Here is a 15,306-nt window from a genome sequence, read left to right on the forward strand (position 1 = left end):
TTAGCATGTTACTAGCATGATTTTAACATGATTATTATGTTACTAGCATTATGTTACAATGTTTTTAGCATGTTTAGCAACTGGCTAAAATGTTTCTAGCATGATTAGCAACTGGCTAACATTTTGTTAACATATTTCTAACATGTTTATCAAGTTACTAACATGTTTCTAATAATTAGCACGTTACTAAAACGGTTAGCATTTTGTTAGCTTGTTACAGGCATGTTTCTGGCATGATTAGCATGTTACTAGCATTTTGTCATAAAACATCAATAGTGTTACTAGCATGTTGTTAGCATAACTATGCTAATCCAGCTAAAACCAGTTGATTCAGTAAAAAAAAAAAAAAAAAAAAGTTAAAAACCAGCTAAGACCAACCTGACCTGCTAAAAAAGTGGCCAAACCCACTTTAAAACCAGCTTAAGAGACTTATCAGCTTAGGCTGGTTTTAGCAGTAGGGCTTTTTCAGCATGGAGTTGTTAAGCTTTGCTATAGCAATAGACAGCTTAAATACATCATAAGTCTTATTATATAAAAGGTTTCACCCCCCCAATGAAAGTCTGAGATTTTAGGTGGTTTTGATAGTCTGGTTTAAGAAAACCGTAAGCCAGATCAGTTAGAAAAGACAGACCAACCCGAGTCAGATCAGTCTGAAGGTTGTAGCTTTAAAAGTCTAGGAATCTAAATATATATGAGAAAAAAGAAGTAAAATCCCATTCTAGAGTCTTATCTTGCTGGACATTATTTACATTTTCATAAAATAGCTAGGGAAAAAAGTATTATATTCAAAATATTTCAATGTAGCCCTGCGAATATTTCTGAATGTTATATATCATTTTCTGCATTTGGACCAAAAATTACAATGACTATTAATTGAGCAACTAACACAACTAATCATTTAGTTAAATCTTGCTCAACTGAATTTTCTTCCATGAGCTAAAGTTAACTTTCTATCAAAACTGATTATGTGTACTTCATGATGTGTCTATGATGACTAGTTTCCAGGAGAAATTCAAAATCCACAAAACTCTCAGCAAATTTCAAGCAGCACGTTTCTGAGGAGGACAATTCATCAAGACAGCTGATAGGCTGTCACAAGCTGATATGATACAGAGTAACACAAAATGAATGTTTTCATCGGTTCGGGACTGCCTATAATTACCGCCCCCATGTTTCTGAGGCGGAGACAGAGATAACAGCAGTTGCAAAGAAACAGCAATTTCATGCCCTTGTGCCTGAGTAATATCTCTGTGCATCCTTTTCCAGATGGCGACGTCTTCAGCGGTAGGAACTAATGATGTGGGCCGCGTTTCGGGGGGGAAAAACAACAATAACAGCGTCTTTAACCTTCAACAGCAAACGCAATGTTATAGTGAGTGTTCCCGTGGTAAAAATAAACAAATATCAATTACATTGTCCACTGAGGTGTACTCAGCTGTAATAATCCAAACTGATTTAGAGACAGGATTGAGACAGTGCCACGGGGTAGGTGGTGGCTTCCGGTTGCGGTGACATTGGGATGGTGTGAGAGCACCTGTGTAGGAATTCTCACTGACTAACCCAATCACTTCCTGTCTGTCCATAATATCATTCATAGGATACACTCAGTAAAGCGGTTCTGGAAATCATCGCATCAAGGAACTGGAATATAACAGAAAACGTGTGTTAAACACAAACTTGACTGTCCTACCTCAGGAGTGCAGACTGGATCCTTCCCAAACCTCTTCTGAACAGATTGCAACGCACTGCTGAGAAGTCCTGCCCTCTTCTGGTGACCATTATTTGCTTTTTTCTTCTGAGATTCTTAAAAAAATAAGTTAAAATATGAAAAAATGTTTGCAGCATACAGTATATTATTAATATCCAACAAAATAAGATGACTGACAATAATCTCAAATGCTGACACCAAGCAGAGACTGACCTATAAAGAGCTGCCAAGCTTTCATGGCCGTCTCCTCCCACAGAGGGCTCACATCACCCATAGAAACCTGGCCCTCCTTGCTGCCTGGCTTAGCAGAGAGGTCGATTTTATATGCCTCCTCTAGTGCCTGTCTCCGCTCCCTCATGACTCTATTCCAGGTGCTTTCCACAAGCAGCATCAGCTCCGACTCCACTACTAGGATAACAACCATATTTAAAGCTTTTAATTTGACTTGTGTGCCTGGCAGACAAAACAAAACAAAACAAAGAAGTAAATACAGTGGTGTGAAAAAGTGTTGGCCTGCTTCCTGATTTCTTATTTTTTTGCATGTTTGTCACACTTTGTTTCAGATCATCAAACAAATTTAAATATTAGTCAAAGATAACAAGTAAACACAATATGCAATTTTAAAATGAAGGTTTTTATTATTAAGGGAAAACAAAATCCAAAACTACATGGCCCTGTGTGAAAAAGTGTTAATAATAAAAACCTTCATTTAAAAACTGCATGTTGTGTTTACTTGTGTTATCTTTTACTAATATTTAAATTTGTTTGATGACCTGAAACATTAAAGTGTGACAAACATGCAAAAAAATAAGAAATCAGGAAGCGGGCCAACACTTCTTCACACCATTGTACATACACAGGTGCATCTCAATAAATTTGAATGTTGTGGAAAAGTTCATTTATTTCAGTAATTCAACTCAAATTGTGAAACTCGTATTAAATAAATTCAATAAACACAGACTGAAGTAGTTTAAGTCTATAAATTCTCAACAAATTAGAATACTTCATAAGACCAATAAAAAAAAAACATTTTTAGTGAATTGTTGGCCTTCTGGAAAGTATGTTCATTTACTGTACATGTACTCAATACTTGGTAGGGGCTCCTTTTACTTTAATTACTGCCTCAATTCAGTGTGGCATGAAGATGATCAGTTTGTGGCACTGCTGAGGTGGTATGGAAGCCCAGGTTTCTTTGACAGTGGCCTTCAGCTCATCTGCATTTGTTGGTCTTTTGTTTCTCATTTTCCTCTTGACAATACCCCATAGATTCTCTCTGGGGTTCAGGTCTGGTGAGTTTGCTGGCCAGTCAAGCACACCAACACCATGGCCATTTAACCAACTTTTGGTGCTTTTGGCAGTGTGGGCAGGTGCCAAATCCTGCTGGAAAATGAAATCAGCATCTTCAAAAAGCTGGTCAGCAGAAGGAAGCATGAAGTGCTCCGAAATTTCTTGGTAAACAGGTGCAGTGACTTTGGTTTACAAAAAACACAATGGACCAACACCAGCAGATGACATTGCACCCCAAATCATCACAGACTGTGGACTTAACACTGGACTTAAAGCAACTTGGGCTATGAGCTTCTCCACCCTTCCTTCAGACTCTAGGACCTTGGTTTCCAAATGAAATACAAAACTTGCTCTCATCTGAAAAGAGGACTTTGGACCACTGGGCAACAGTCCAGTTCTTCATCTCCTTAGCCCAGGTAAGATGCCTCTGACGTTGTCCGTGGTTCAGGAGTGGCTTAACAAGAGGAATACGACAACTGTAGCCAAATTCCTTGACACGTCTGTGTGTGGTGGCTCTTGATGCCTTGACCCCAGCCTCAGTCCATTCCTTGTGAAGTTCACTCAAATTCTTGAATCGATATTGCTTGACAATCCTCATAAGGCTGTGGTTCTATCGGTTGGTTCTGCATCTTTTTCTTCCACACTTTTTCCTTCCACTCAACTTTCTGTTAACATGCTTGGATACAGCACTCTGTGAACAGCCAGCTTCTTTGGCAATGAATATTTGTGACTTACCCTCCTTGTGAAGGGTGTCAATGATTGTCTTCTGGACAACTGTCAGATCAGCAGTCTTCCCCATGATTGTGTAGCCTAGTGGACCAAACTGAGAGACCATTTTGAAGGCTGAGGAAACCTTTGCAGGTGTTTTGAGTTGATTAGCTGATTGGCATGTCACCATATTCTAATTTGTTGAGATAATGAATTGGTGGGTTTTTGTTAAATGTGAGCCAAAATCATCAAAATTAAAATAACCAAAGACTTAAACTACTTCAGTCTATGTGCATTGAATTTATTTAATACACAAGTTTCAAAATTTGAGTTGAATTACTGAAAAAAATTAACTTTTCCACAACATTCTAATTTATTGAGATGCACCTGTATATAAAAGAATAAAAACAGACCTTCTGCTGAATCTGTGACACTGGTCTGTGACATCACCCTGTTGTTCTTGTGTAGGAAGATGTGCCTCCAGATGTTTCTTGTGGGTTTTTTATGAACTTCACAGCCAAACCCTTCAAGAAAGCTAGAAGAGAGCAATTTTTTTAATTATTTTTTTTCTTATTCAGCAAATGAATATTAAAAGGAGGTGCCTGAATTTAGGAAAATGTTGAAGTATATCAATTATATTATAAATAACTTTATTGGAAAAAATATAGTTTAATTAACGTTTAACACCTGTTATTTCTTTATTTATTTAGCTAGCTATCTGTCTAAAACTAATAATTTTATGATTGCAAATATTTTATAACCAATGATATGTTGGACTTTTTTAATACTTAGAAATAAGACAACAAAGTGTAACCTGTTAGTGAAAAGTCCCACTATCACTAACAATGAAACCCACCTGCCAGAGCGGATAAGGACAAGGCAGTGCATGAGACAGATGATGAAGTGGACATTGGCATTGTATGTTGCCATGATCACATCCCAGTGCTGCTGTAACATGCGAAGTGTTTGAACAATGAGTTCCTGCTCAGCTGGAGTCTGTCTGGGTCGAGACAGGAAGTAAAGTAGGGCTCGGTTTAGGTTTTTGTACAGAACGCTGACTGTTATTTCCCGATTACCGTGACCTCTCTCCAGTGCCTGATGTCAATACAAACATGCAGTGTAAATACAGGTTTGTCTAGGCTTGAAACAGTAATACAGTATATTGGATAAATCAGAAGATAAACTCACCACTGCTATCTGTTCAGCCATGAAGACCAGGAGGTTCTCTGGTTCTACCACAAACATTCCAGAGTAGAGTTTTTCCACTAGCATTTTACTGAAGAATGCTACATTCTCAACCAAAACAGCAGCTTTTCCATCCTGCTTGGACCTGGATGGATCTGGGACAATATATTGGGACATGTGAGTGGTATAAAAAAAAAAAAATCAAAACCTACTTATTTTTACAATATAATTTCAACCAAAAAAGATAAAAATAAATTTCTGATATTCAACAAATTAATTTAAAGAAGTTTTATATGGTGTCTGATATATTTTACCATCTCTGGTCACGTGAGTAGACTGGCCCTCTTCCTGTCCTGTCATGTGGATGATGTCCATTACAAACTCCAGGAGTTCAGTCTGAAAACTCTGCCTCTGCTCTTGACAGACACCATCTGGGGAAAACTAAACACAAATCATTCAGAATGCTAAAATAATGCTGGGGGAAAAGGTCTTCACTACAGTCCACAAGAGCGCTGTCAGCTTGACTGTATAAACCGCTAGATACTGTCCCCCAGTGAGCAGTAATGTGCGTCTCATCGTCAAAACTGAGCAAAGAGTGGCACCTTATGGAGGAAAAATATTATACACAGTATCAGATGCTGGTTTAACAGTTCAGATATGACTGCGTTGCAATAGAAGTACCTTTTATTATTAACCTGCACTTGAAAAATTATTATAATATATATACATCATTAGTAATATTAAAATAAAATATAAATGTATTATAATTATAATGTATTATAATTTAAAAATAATTAAGTAAATTATTATTGTAATGTATTTTATATATATAATATATAGTATTATTATTTAGTTATAATAATAATAATTCTTATTATTATTAATAACAACAACAGCAATAATGTTTATAGAATGTATACTTAATGAATTATAGATACATAATATTTTGAAAAAGCAGTTTGATTTATTAAATATCAATATTTGACATCTCTTACCTCTACTAGTTGTATTAAAGGATGAAAACCATCTTTGACAGGAATGTTAATGAGGCTGTCCATCAAGAGGATGCGGATGAAGTCACACACCTGCTTCCTGCCTGGGTGGGAGGGACGGAGCAAGAGGGGCTCCCCCAACACTTCGCCACTTTCTTTGATACCCTGGACACCTGTAGAGCTCTGTATGAAAAGCACAATACCACTTCTGTAAACTGCTTGCCTATGGGACAACAAAATGTCTCTTGGGTGTATTTTTAAATTGCACGGAAAAAAGGTACAGTCCCCAAAAGTCTCACCTCTGGGGTTTCAGAGGGGAAAACAGCACTGGCCAGTGAACTTAGGAAATCAGGGGAGGTCCAGAGAGGATCTTGAGGAAACAAACTGTTCACCAGGCAGAGAAACTGCATCACACTACCCGGGTAATGCACTTCCCAGCCATCTGCACTTCCTGTTACAGGCTTTTTAGAGTAATACAAATAGCTGGTTTTACTGGTCTTGCATCAGTGACTATGGTGACACAGATACCGCCTTTAAGTAATTGGATTTTACAACCTCTTTGCAATAAGTGACTGTAATCATGCTAACTGCCTCTCAAAGAATATGTACAAGATTACACCATCAGACATGCAACTGTCTGTCTATTCCAGTACTGCCTTTTTTTGAGCATGATGACTGCTTCCAGCTGCTATAAAATCTGAATGTTTTAAATATAAATACAAGTATTTTGTGTTATGCCAATAAATTTAGCAATTTAGACACACTTACCTTAGTAATGATAACCTTAATCAACTCTAAAAGAACACAAGCTGCATCTGCACATAGTTGAATGCCCTCAGATCTATCAATGCAGCCATCAATCAAACTCTGAAGCATCATGTCAACATCCACCTGCCATCCAAAAGACAATGCATAGTATATCAAAGACATAACCATGAAAGACATAAGCAGAGAGGGGAACTGGTCATTTGAACAATACAAATAAATACATTTTGACATATCAGACAATTAGGCAATGTGACCTCTACCTGCCCAGCAGGAACCTGGAAATCAGATTTTCCTATAAGCAGTGCAGCGATAGCTCCATAAACTTGAGGCAGTGGGATGTGGCTGACAAGAAGCTTCTGCAGGACTTCAAACCCCGGGCAGATACAGCTCAAACATTCAAACGACAATGAGCGAGACTTCAGATTATCTAAAATAAATCAAAAATAAATGTTTGTCAATTTTTTTTAAATAGTTGTAGTGCTGTACATAGCAATCACAATGACGGTACTTTTGAAATTTTATCTAGAATCACCTGTGATATTGGTGGGCATCTCCATGGTCTCCACTAATGTTCCTGGTGACACACCCTCTCTGAACTTGGCCAGGATGCTTGGATATGATAGGAAGTGAGTAAGCAGTGTGAGCACCAGCAGCACTGTGCTGGTGTGGATGTGGCCCTGTAAGAATAGTAGGAACCAGTCGGATCCCAATGCGAAGAATACCTCTTCCTGGTTACTGTCATTTAAGAAACATTAACATATTTAGAACACTAGATTAAATTATTTGTCAGTGGGTTCATAGAAACAAGGATAAAGAGTGCAAAACTTTGTGTTGTTACATTGCTAATCTTGACTCACATGCTTGAATTGTTTGAGATGATTAGAGAAGACAGCATAGAGAGCAACTGGTTCCTGATCCAAACTGATCTCCCAGGAGTCTGACTCCAGCCTAGAGCCACAAAGAGTTTAAAGAGCATGTAAGCAGTGAGCTTCTTTCAAAATTCAAGATTTTGGAGCAAAAGCACAAATCTAAAATCATTAACAAAGTGAATATTTATTGTAAAAATCTGTACCTTGTGACTGATCATCAAAATCCAAATCAGAGAAACTGCATTTCTCGTTCAAAGTCGGAGGCAAAAGACTATGAACTAAGAAGAGTCCAAGCCTGTATGAACAAACAGGAATGTCAAGAAATCACATTGGGTGACATTTTTATTTTTATTTTAAAGCGTTTGTGATTTTCCCAAAATTGTCTGATAATCAACAATGCAACAAATTATTCAAGTTAACCTATACAAGTTAACAGACATGCCTCTTGATGTCTGTGATATTGAAATGTTCCTCGAGGAGGGATCTGATGATGGTGCAGATGACAGACACCTTCCTGCGGGTCACACTGTTATCATGCAGCAGGATCAGAAGTTTGCTCATCATGTTGAGTCTGTGCATGACTTCAGCATTCTGTTGACTCCCACTAGAAATAAACTCACAATCATGAACATGTATCCACTGCAAAAAGCACTGGCATGGATAAAAACAGGAAGTGAGTACACATCTCTTTATGCTGCAAACTAAACAGAAATTCGCAACAACCTGACATCAGTAGCTTACAACGTACCCTGGTGACTTCAGGATTTCAACAAAATGATTTAAAACACAAATGTCAAGATTTTCTGGAGCACTCTGCCACACCTACAGGAAAAAGAAAAAAGAAACTTGAAGAAATGACAATACTTTTGCAATTTCATGTCTCGTGAAACAATAGAAACTAGCAACAAAATTAGCATTTGAATCATGGATTCCCTCTGGATTTTCCTATGAGTTTTTAGGATGGCAGTAAAATAAGGTCTTTTAACTAATTGTATGTAGCAAGGACACATGAAATTGACAATAAAGGCACTTATAATGTTACAAAAGATTTATTTATTTTAAATAAATACTGTTAATTAAATAATTCTGAACTTCAAAAAGAAAGTTTTGACTTTAAAAACAAAAATATTCTACAAATCTCACAGACCCCAAACTTTTAAATAGAAATGTACCTTGCTAACATTGTTTCTACATAAGGACTAAAAGATCTGTTGATTTAATTGCACATCATTAATCAAGCATAAACACTTGCTTCCTTGTTTTGCGTACAGAAAGTACCGTTAGCACTATTTTTATACACGCTAGCCCACATATTCAATAACTGAAAGGAAAACAAGAACATAAAATAAACCTGTCCATGCAGAAATCCTGAAGCTCTTAAAAATGAATTTCTATGTCGCATCTTATTAGATTTGCAGTGGTTTTCAACCTTCATAACACTCTTAAGTATTTGAAGAACATTGTCACTAAATATAGACTTAGCCAGGACCAGATTTGCTTTGTAGTGACAGCAAGCAAGTTAGCCTTCTGGGTAAGTTTACAAATTGACTTCATGACTGAGCAGCTCTTTTAATATTGAGTTAAAACATTCAGAATGGCATTTAACTCAGGAGAACAGAAAATAATGTACCTATGAAGAAACATACCATACCAATCTAAAACTTACCTCAAAGTCACAGAGGATGTCCTGGAAGGCAGTGATGTTTGGAATGCGAACAGTGAAAATGCCCAGCTCCATTGTGCCAACTATGGCCATAATGAGCTGGAAAATTCTGCTGCTGATCAGCTTAGACTTCATCTTCAGCAGGAAGGACAAGAGCTGAAAACACAAAACAAATCAAATCTGCAGCTTGGATTCGTTATACTTGCAAGTCTTAACTTACTTTATTCAACAGCACTACCTTATAGCCATTGGTCCGTTTCATCTCCTGATCCATCACAGGATTTATCTCTAAAACAGAGAGCAGAACTTTGACAGCAGCGTACAAGGAGCTGTCATCTGAGGCCATTGCCACCAAACTCAGAATAGCAGCAGGTCCACCAATATACTGGAAGCTACTTGCAGCACTGTATGACTTGAACGTCCTTACACCTGGAAAACAAGGTTTAAAAATAATCCTTAAATTAAAAGTTCACTACAAAAACAAAAATGCTGCAGTCTTGTCACACATTAAGCAATTTAGAGAAGTAGCTAGTGGACGTTTTACCAAAACAACCAACCAGGGCTGCCCCAATCGTCCGAGCAGTTCCACTGAGGTGCTGGCTGATGTTATGAGCCAGGAAGACAGGAGTAGAATTATCACGTGACGTAATCCCCATCTGTGATCAAAATAATGGATGAATAACTCATGATTTAACAATCAAAATATTCAATGCATGAAAAAAAAAAAAAAAAAAAAAGTAAAAAAAAAGCACCTCTTTGGCTATAAGGCGACAGTCTACCTCATTGTACTCGTCTCTAATATCTACTATTGTAGTGATGGTGGATACAGCCATGTTTATGGCAAAGGAAATCCTTTCCGGGGAGACCATCCTGATTTGAGACATTGCACCATCTGTCTCACCTCCTAATTAGCACATGTACTTGTGTGAATACAGATTTCCATTAAATTCAGAACTATTTTTGGACAGAGAGAAGCAACCTTTCTCACCTTGGGCACTGAGAGCAAGGTAGTTGCCGATATATTTGGTGCCTTGCTCATAAATAGTCTCCACTTGATCAGAACTCAAAACTTCCTCGAACAAGTATGTTGGACCGACCCGCCAGACCAGAGCCGCATGCTGTTTCCATAGAGATGGAGTGCCAATAATCCCACTCACATCAATGACTGCAGAGGGATCCATTGAGATTGACTGACCAGGAAACGGCTGAATGTATTTTATCTGCAAAAAGACAAATAGAGACAGATTTTGTAAGTTAATGCTGACTAACACATATTACATATATTATATGACATATATTGGCAAAAGCTTTTGTCCAAGGCAACTTAAATTCCATTCAACGTATATTATTTTAGGTTATGCACTGCCTGGGACCCATGATCTTGGCCTTGTTAGTGCCTTGGCTCTACTGATTGAGCGCCATGAGAATCAATCCATTATTAAAATTCTGTGACCATTTTCTCATAATTACACTACTATTCAAGTTTGGGATCAGTAAGATTTTTTTTTATTTTAAGAAACTAATGTATTTATTCAGCAAGGATGTTAAATTTATCAAAAGTAAAGTAAAGACAATATTATAAAAGATTTTAATAGTATAATTGTACAAAAATAAGAAATGTTTCTTGAGCATCAATTCAGCATATTAGAATGATTTATCCATGACAGGAATAAATTACATTTTAAAATATAATAATATAGAACACAGTTATTTTAAATAATTAAAAATATTTTTGTAACAATATTATACAATACTGTTTTTAGCATAAGAGACTTCAAAAACATCAAAAAATCTTACAGATTCCAAACACATTTGACTTTCGTGTTTTTGGAAAAATCCTTCATAATGTCCAGTCAGAATATTTTTGAAAATTTCATCTTTTGTTTTCCACAGAAGCTACAAAGTCAGACACAACTTGAAAGGAGGATGAGTAAATGATGAAAGAATTTTCATTTTTGTGTGAACTATCCTTAACTCCCTGCACCAACCTTTGCTGTTCCAATAGATGTTGCATTCAGATAAACATTGACTAAACAGCTCTTCTTGATTCCTTTGGCCATAACCAGACAAAGATGGTGCCACTGGCCTGGTATCAGCTGTTTGGAACATTTAAACCGCACTGACGATGGTAGCGTGCCGGGAATCTGCTCGTCTGGCTCCATCATGTCTGCAGAATAAAATAAGTACTGCCTAAACTAGTACAAAATGGTAAATAAAAAGTAACCTCAAGTGAAAATCGTCACCTAAGGACTGATAAGGTTCCTCCTCAGTGGAAATCACCAAGCAGGCGTCAATGGCAGAGATACTGACAGACAGGCAGCTGAACTGCTGCTCAGCACGAGACATGTGGCGCACTATCGTGAGCAGACGCACAGGGTGGGATTCACAGGCTGAGCTGAACCTACAGATCATAAACCAGCAGGAGAAAGACAGGCCGGCTGAAGGAGGGAAGCCTCTGCAGTCTGTAATGATAAACAAGAGGATACATAAGAAGAACAAGACCTGCATACCACTTTTATATATTATAAAAGCGTAAATGGGTACTTGGGTAAATGGGACCTTTCAGAAGCAGATAAATCAATTTGGAACCAATCTTTTATGAAGTTATTTGAATATAAATTTTTCATACAAAATAACTGAGATGTACTTATGTTTTAGATGGGGTTTCTATTTGAATCTCCAGTTATTTTTATGCAGCAATGTAATTCTATAGATTTTCTTACCAGTGCCCAAGCCTCCTGTGGAGATGAAGTCTGCACTAACACCTTTTACTGTGGCAAGCGATGGCAGAAACAGACATCTGTGGAGACAAAATGGTTATCTGCCATTTAACAGAATAATCAAGGCTTAATTACAAAGTTTAATTAATATATCCATAACTTTACTTCCAGTGACATTTTACATTTGGCAACGATGACAATTGACCCCATTGAGTGTCCTTTAAGGCTGTGGTTGTACAGTATAAATTCATACTTATACACTATAAATTAACCACAATAATTTTGTTATCAAGTTTCAAGAAGAGTTTGTTAAATAAAACCAATAGTTATTGAGGGGTGAAATAAAAAATATGATTACAGTTAACTTCCTGACTTAACATGTGTAAATCAAATGTATTGGAATATTAAATATCATAATAATAATAATATTAAATATGAAATGTTTTTTATTTAAATAATCTGAAGCCATCCATTGTGGTCACTGTGATGACAACCACAGCCTTAAAGGACACACATCTGCACTGTTGCCTATAAACCGATTAATTTATGAGGATATCTGCAAACACTTACCCATAGCCACTGTCTGTCATGTCAAACTCCACAAAGGAAGGGGAAATGGAGACTTTGTGTGGCTGAAAGCTCCGTGGCGATGTTATGGAGACAAGACTTATGATTCTATGAAGAGGAACTACAGTCCCACTGTCTGACGATGTTTTCAGTAGACTGAAACTTCTTTTCATTGTCTTTTTTAAGGATTTTCTGTTATCCTCTATAGAGTCTTTTGTCTGGTCTGCAATAGATAAAAGATAATTATGAAAATCTAAACAGCCTCTTCAATCAACAGATGTAAAAATAGGATTAAATGTTTTCATGAAACAGGAAGTAATCCAAAAAGTAAGCTCGTGAGGACTAAGAGGAACTGTACTTGTGTTTTTGGCCTCTTTACAGCAGACAGAAAGACGATTTTCTCCACTACACATCAGAGGATCCCCAAGACACAGGAACTGCCTAAGATAAAGCACACTATTGTAATGGCATACAAAACATGTACACTTCATCTATCATTTAATATCACATATTTAACATCTGTCATGAGGAATGCATGAGCATGTCGACTGCATCTGCTTATGCTGACCTGAGGCACTTGTGATCCATGGATTGAGATGCGAGTTTCTCAAGGATCCGTACTATGGGCAGGTGTAGTGAATGGGAATTGTCAATGAGGATATCTTTGCAGTGAGTCAGCAGTGTGGACACCAGACCAAACTCACACATGATCTGTCTGTTTCTTTCCGACTTCACCAGAGTCTGCACATGATGAGTCACAGCCAGCTGCAGCTCTTCAGACAACTAAAAAAAAAAGATTGTCTGTAATTATTGTAGTAAATAGTATGCTCAAAAACAAACACATATTTGCTCTGCATACAGTAGTTTTCAAAAGTTTTGGGTCATTATTCTAATTATTGCCTCTCAATCATTACACCAAATAAAAATTATGTAGAAGATATGAACATGATACTGGTTTTACTTACACAAGGGTCACTGGGACAGTAAATACTAGGCAGAAGAGTCATGATCAGCTTAACAGCTCCAGGATGATGAATGGTGAGGTCACAGTAAGCCCTGAATAAGCACTGATATGTTTAACAATGATAGACAGACAGAAAAAGGAAAGCAGAAACGGTACCAGTCTAGACAACAGCAAATCTATATCAAATAACTATTAGGCTGTACATCTTTTCTGGAGTGGTTTATATGTTATTGTCTAGACAATAAATAAATAAACAAACAAAATAAAATAATCTTATATCTATAAATATATAAATTTGATTGAGAGTAACTACCTCCCAGAATCTGTTGATATAAATGAGACACTTGCGGCCCTTGTGTGATTCAACGCCTCATCGTCATTGGATGGCTCCCCTGTCCTCTGATTCTCATCAGCATCATTATTATCATGCAATCCTGCGCATGGATCTGCAACCAAGTTCACACCGGTAGCAAATTGCACCAGGAATCCCAGTAGTTTAACACAGTCTCCTAAAGGTGGTGGCAACTGAGGTTCTGGCCTCTTCGCCGCCTCCACAAACTCTTTGAAAGTCCTGCAGTTTGAGCTTTCGTTGTCTGTTTCCACAGGAACCCCTCTCTGGAAACAGCCCAGCTGCATCAGAGCATCACCCAGCTTCTCGCAGACTCCGGTCGTGTGGAAAAAGTGGCCATTGACGGGGTGCATGTGCACAACAAGGGCAAGGGTATGTAGGGTGAGGAGCAGCAGCTCAACAAGGCTCTGGCGGCTCAGTGAGGCCCATGGTCCTGTTGGGGCTTCCAGCAGAGATCCTTCCATGTCCACGACTATGGAGAGCAGGCCAGTAAATCCTCCAGAAGTGCGGAAGGCGTTCCAGCTGTTTGGGTTTTCCAGAACTTTCATAATAGACTGTGCAAAGGCAAGGCACAAGGTATTATTATTACTAATGGGGTTTATTAATGTTTTTTTTTTTTTTTAAGTCTCTTATGCTCACCAAGGCTCACCAAAAAAAAAAAAAAAAAAAACAGTAACATTTGCAATGTTAACATAAAATAAAATAATTTATTCTTGTGATGGCAAAGCTGGATTTTCAGCAGCCATTACTCCAGTCTTAAATGTCACATGATCCTTTAGAAATAGTTGTGCTGCTTAAAGGGATACTCCACCCCAAAATGAAAATTTTGTCATTAATCACTTAACCCCATGTCGTTCCAAACTGCTAAAAGCTTTGTTCGTCTTTGGAACACAATTTAAGATATTTTGGATGAAAACCGGGAGGCCTGTGACTGTCCCATAGACTGCCAAGTAAATAACAGTGTCAAGGTCCATAAAAGGTATGAAAGTCCTCGTCAGAATACTCCATCTGCCATCAGACTATACGTATGCTCTTCTGTATCATCCACGCCACAAGGATGTTGTTTCTAAGTGTATTTAGCTTTGAATTATTGAATAAAGTCGTTATTTTTGTATTCTTCGCTTACAAAAAGTGTTCCCGTTGCTTCATATAACCCAGATTGCATGTCTGATGGCAGATGGACTATTCTGACAACGACTTTCATACCTTTTATGGACCTTGACACTGTTATTTACTTGGCAGTCTATGGGACAGTCACAGGCCTCCCGGTTTTTTCATCCAAAATATCTTAAATTGTGTTCTGAAGACGAACAAAGCTTTTACAGGTTTGGAACGACATGGGGCTAAGTGATTAAAGACAAAATTTTCATTTTGGGGGGGGGGGGGGGGGGGAAGTAATATTTTTGTTAAAACCATGATACTATTTTTAGGATTCTTTGATGAATATAAAATATTTGATTGAAACATTTAATTGAAATAGAAATCTTTTGTAAAATTATAAATGTCTTTAGTGTTACCTTGATCAA

At 37.5% G+C, this 15,306-nt stretch overlaps 1 protein-coding gene across 4 annotated transcripts in view; it reads right to left on the reverse strand.

The window, feature by feature from the left end:
- Positions 1 to 15,306, reverse strand: part of LOC109109392 (WD repeat- and FYVE domain-containing protein 4-like) — a 46,799-nt gene that overhangs the window by 20,957 nt on the left and 10,536 nt on the right. For 2 of the 4 annotated variants that reach the window (XM_042769119.1, XM_042769117.1), the window contains exons 12-39: positions 13,745 to 14,334; positions 13,433 to 13,523; positions 13,036 to 13,250; positions 12,826 to 12,908; positions 12,471 to 12,690; positions 11,904 to 11,980; positions 11,424 to 11,642; positions 11,169 to 11,347; positions 10,169 to 10,400; positions 9,933 to 10,084; positions 9,725 to 9,836; positions 9,419 to 9,609; positions 9,184 to 9,336; positions 8,266 to 8,339; positions 7,960 to 8,121; positions 7,721 to 7,812; positions 7,506 to 7,596; positions 7,181 to 7,383; positions 6,909 to 7,075; positions 6,649 to 6,771; positions 6,180 to 6,341; positions 5,884 to 6,063; positions 5,203 to 5,329; positions 4,892 to 5,043; positions 4,560 to 4,798; positions 4,117 to 4,238; positions 1,922 to 2,113; positions 1,691 to 1,803 (exon numbers count right to left, since the gene is read on the reverse strand). In XM_042769119.1, coding sequence (XP_042625053.1) covers positions 1,691 to 1,803; positions 1,922 to 2,113; positions 4,117 to 4,238; positions 4,560 to 4,798; positions 4,892 to 5,043; positions 5,203 to 5,329; positions 5,884 to 6,063; positions 6,180 to 6,341; positions 6,649 to 6,771; positions 6,909 to 7,075; positions 7,181 to 7,383; positions 7,506 to 7,596; positions 7,721 to 7,812; positions 7,960 to 8,121; positions 8,266 to 8,339; positions 9,184 to 9,336; positions 9,419 to 9,609; positions 9,725 to 9,836; positions 9,933 to 10,084; positions 10,169 to 10,400; positions 11,169 to 11,347; positions 11,424 to 11,642; positions 11,904 to 11,980; positions 12,471 to 12,690; positions 12,826 to 12,908; positions 13,036 to 13,250; positions 13,433 to 13,523; positions 13,745 to 14,334 — 4,713 coding nt within the window. Of the gene's footprint in view, positions 1 to 1,690; positions 1,804 to 1,921; positions 2,117 to 4,116; positions 4,239 to 4,559; positions 4,799 to 4,891; positions 5,044 to 5,202; positions 5,330 to 5,883; positions 6,064 to 6,179; positions 6,342 to 6,648; positions 6,772 to 6,908; positions 7,076 to 7,180; positions 7,384 to 7,505; positions 7,597 to 7,720; positions 7,813 to 7,959; positions 8,122 to 8,265; positions 8,340 to 9,183; positions 9,337 to 9,418; positions 9,610 to 9,724; positions 9,837 to 9,932; positions 10,085 to 10,168; positions 10,401 to 11,168; positions 11,348 to 11,423; positions 11,643 to 11,903; positions 11,981 to 12,470; positions 12,691 to 12,825; positions 12,909 to 13,035; positions 13,251 to 13,432; positions 13,524 to 13,744; positions 14,335 to 15,306 lie in introns of all 4 variants that reach the window. The other 2 variants (XM_042769118.1, XM_042769116.1) reach the window with 1 other exon arrangement.

Source organism: Cyprinus carpio, chromosome A13 (assembly GCF_018340385.1).
Source record: "Cyprinus carpio isolate SPL01 chromosome A13, ASM1834038v1, whole genome shotgun sequence".
Classification (NCBI taxonomy): domain Eukaryota; kingdom Metazoa; phylum Chordata; class Actinopteri; order Cypriniformes; family Cyprinidae; genus Cyprinus; species Cyprinus carpio.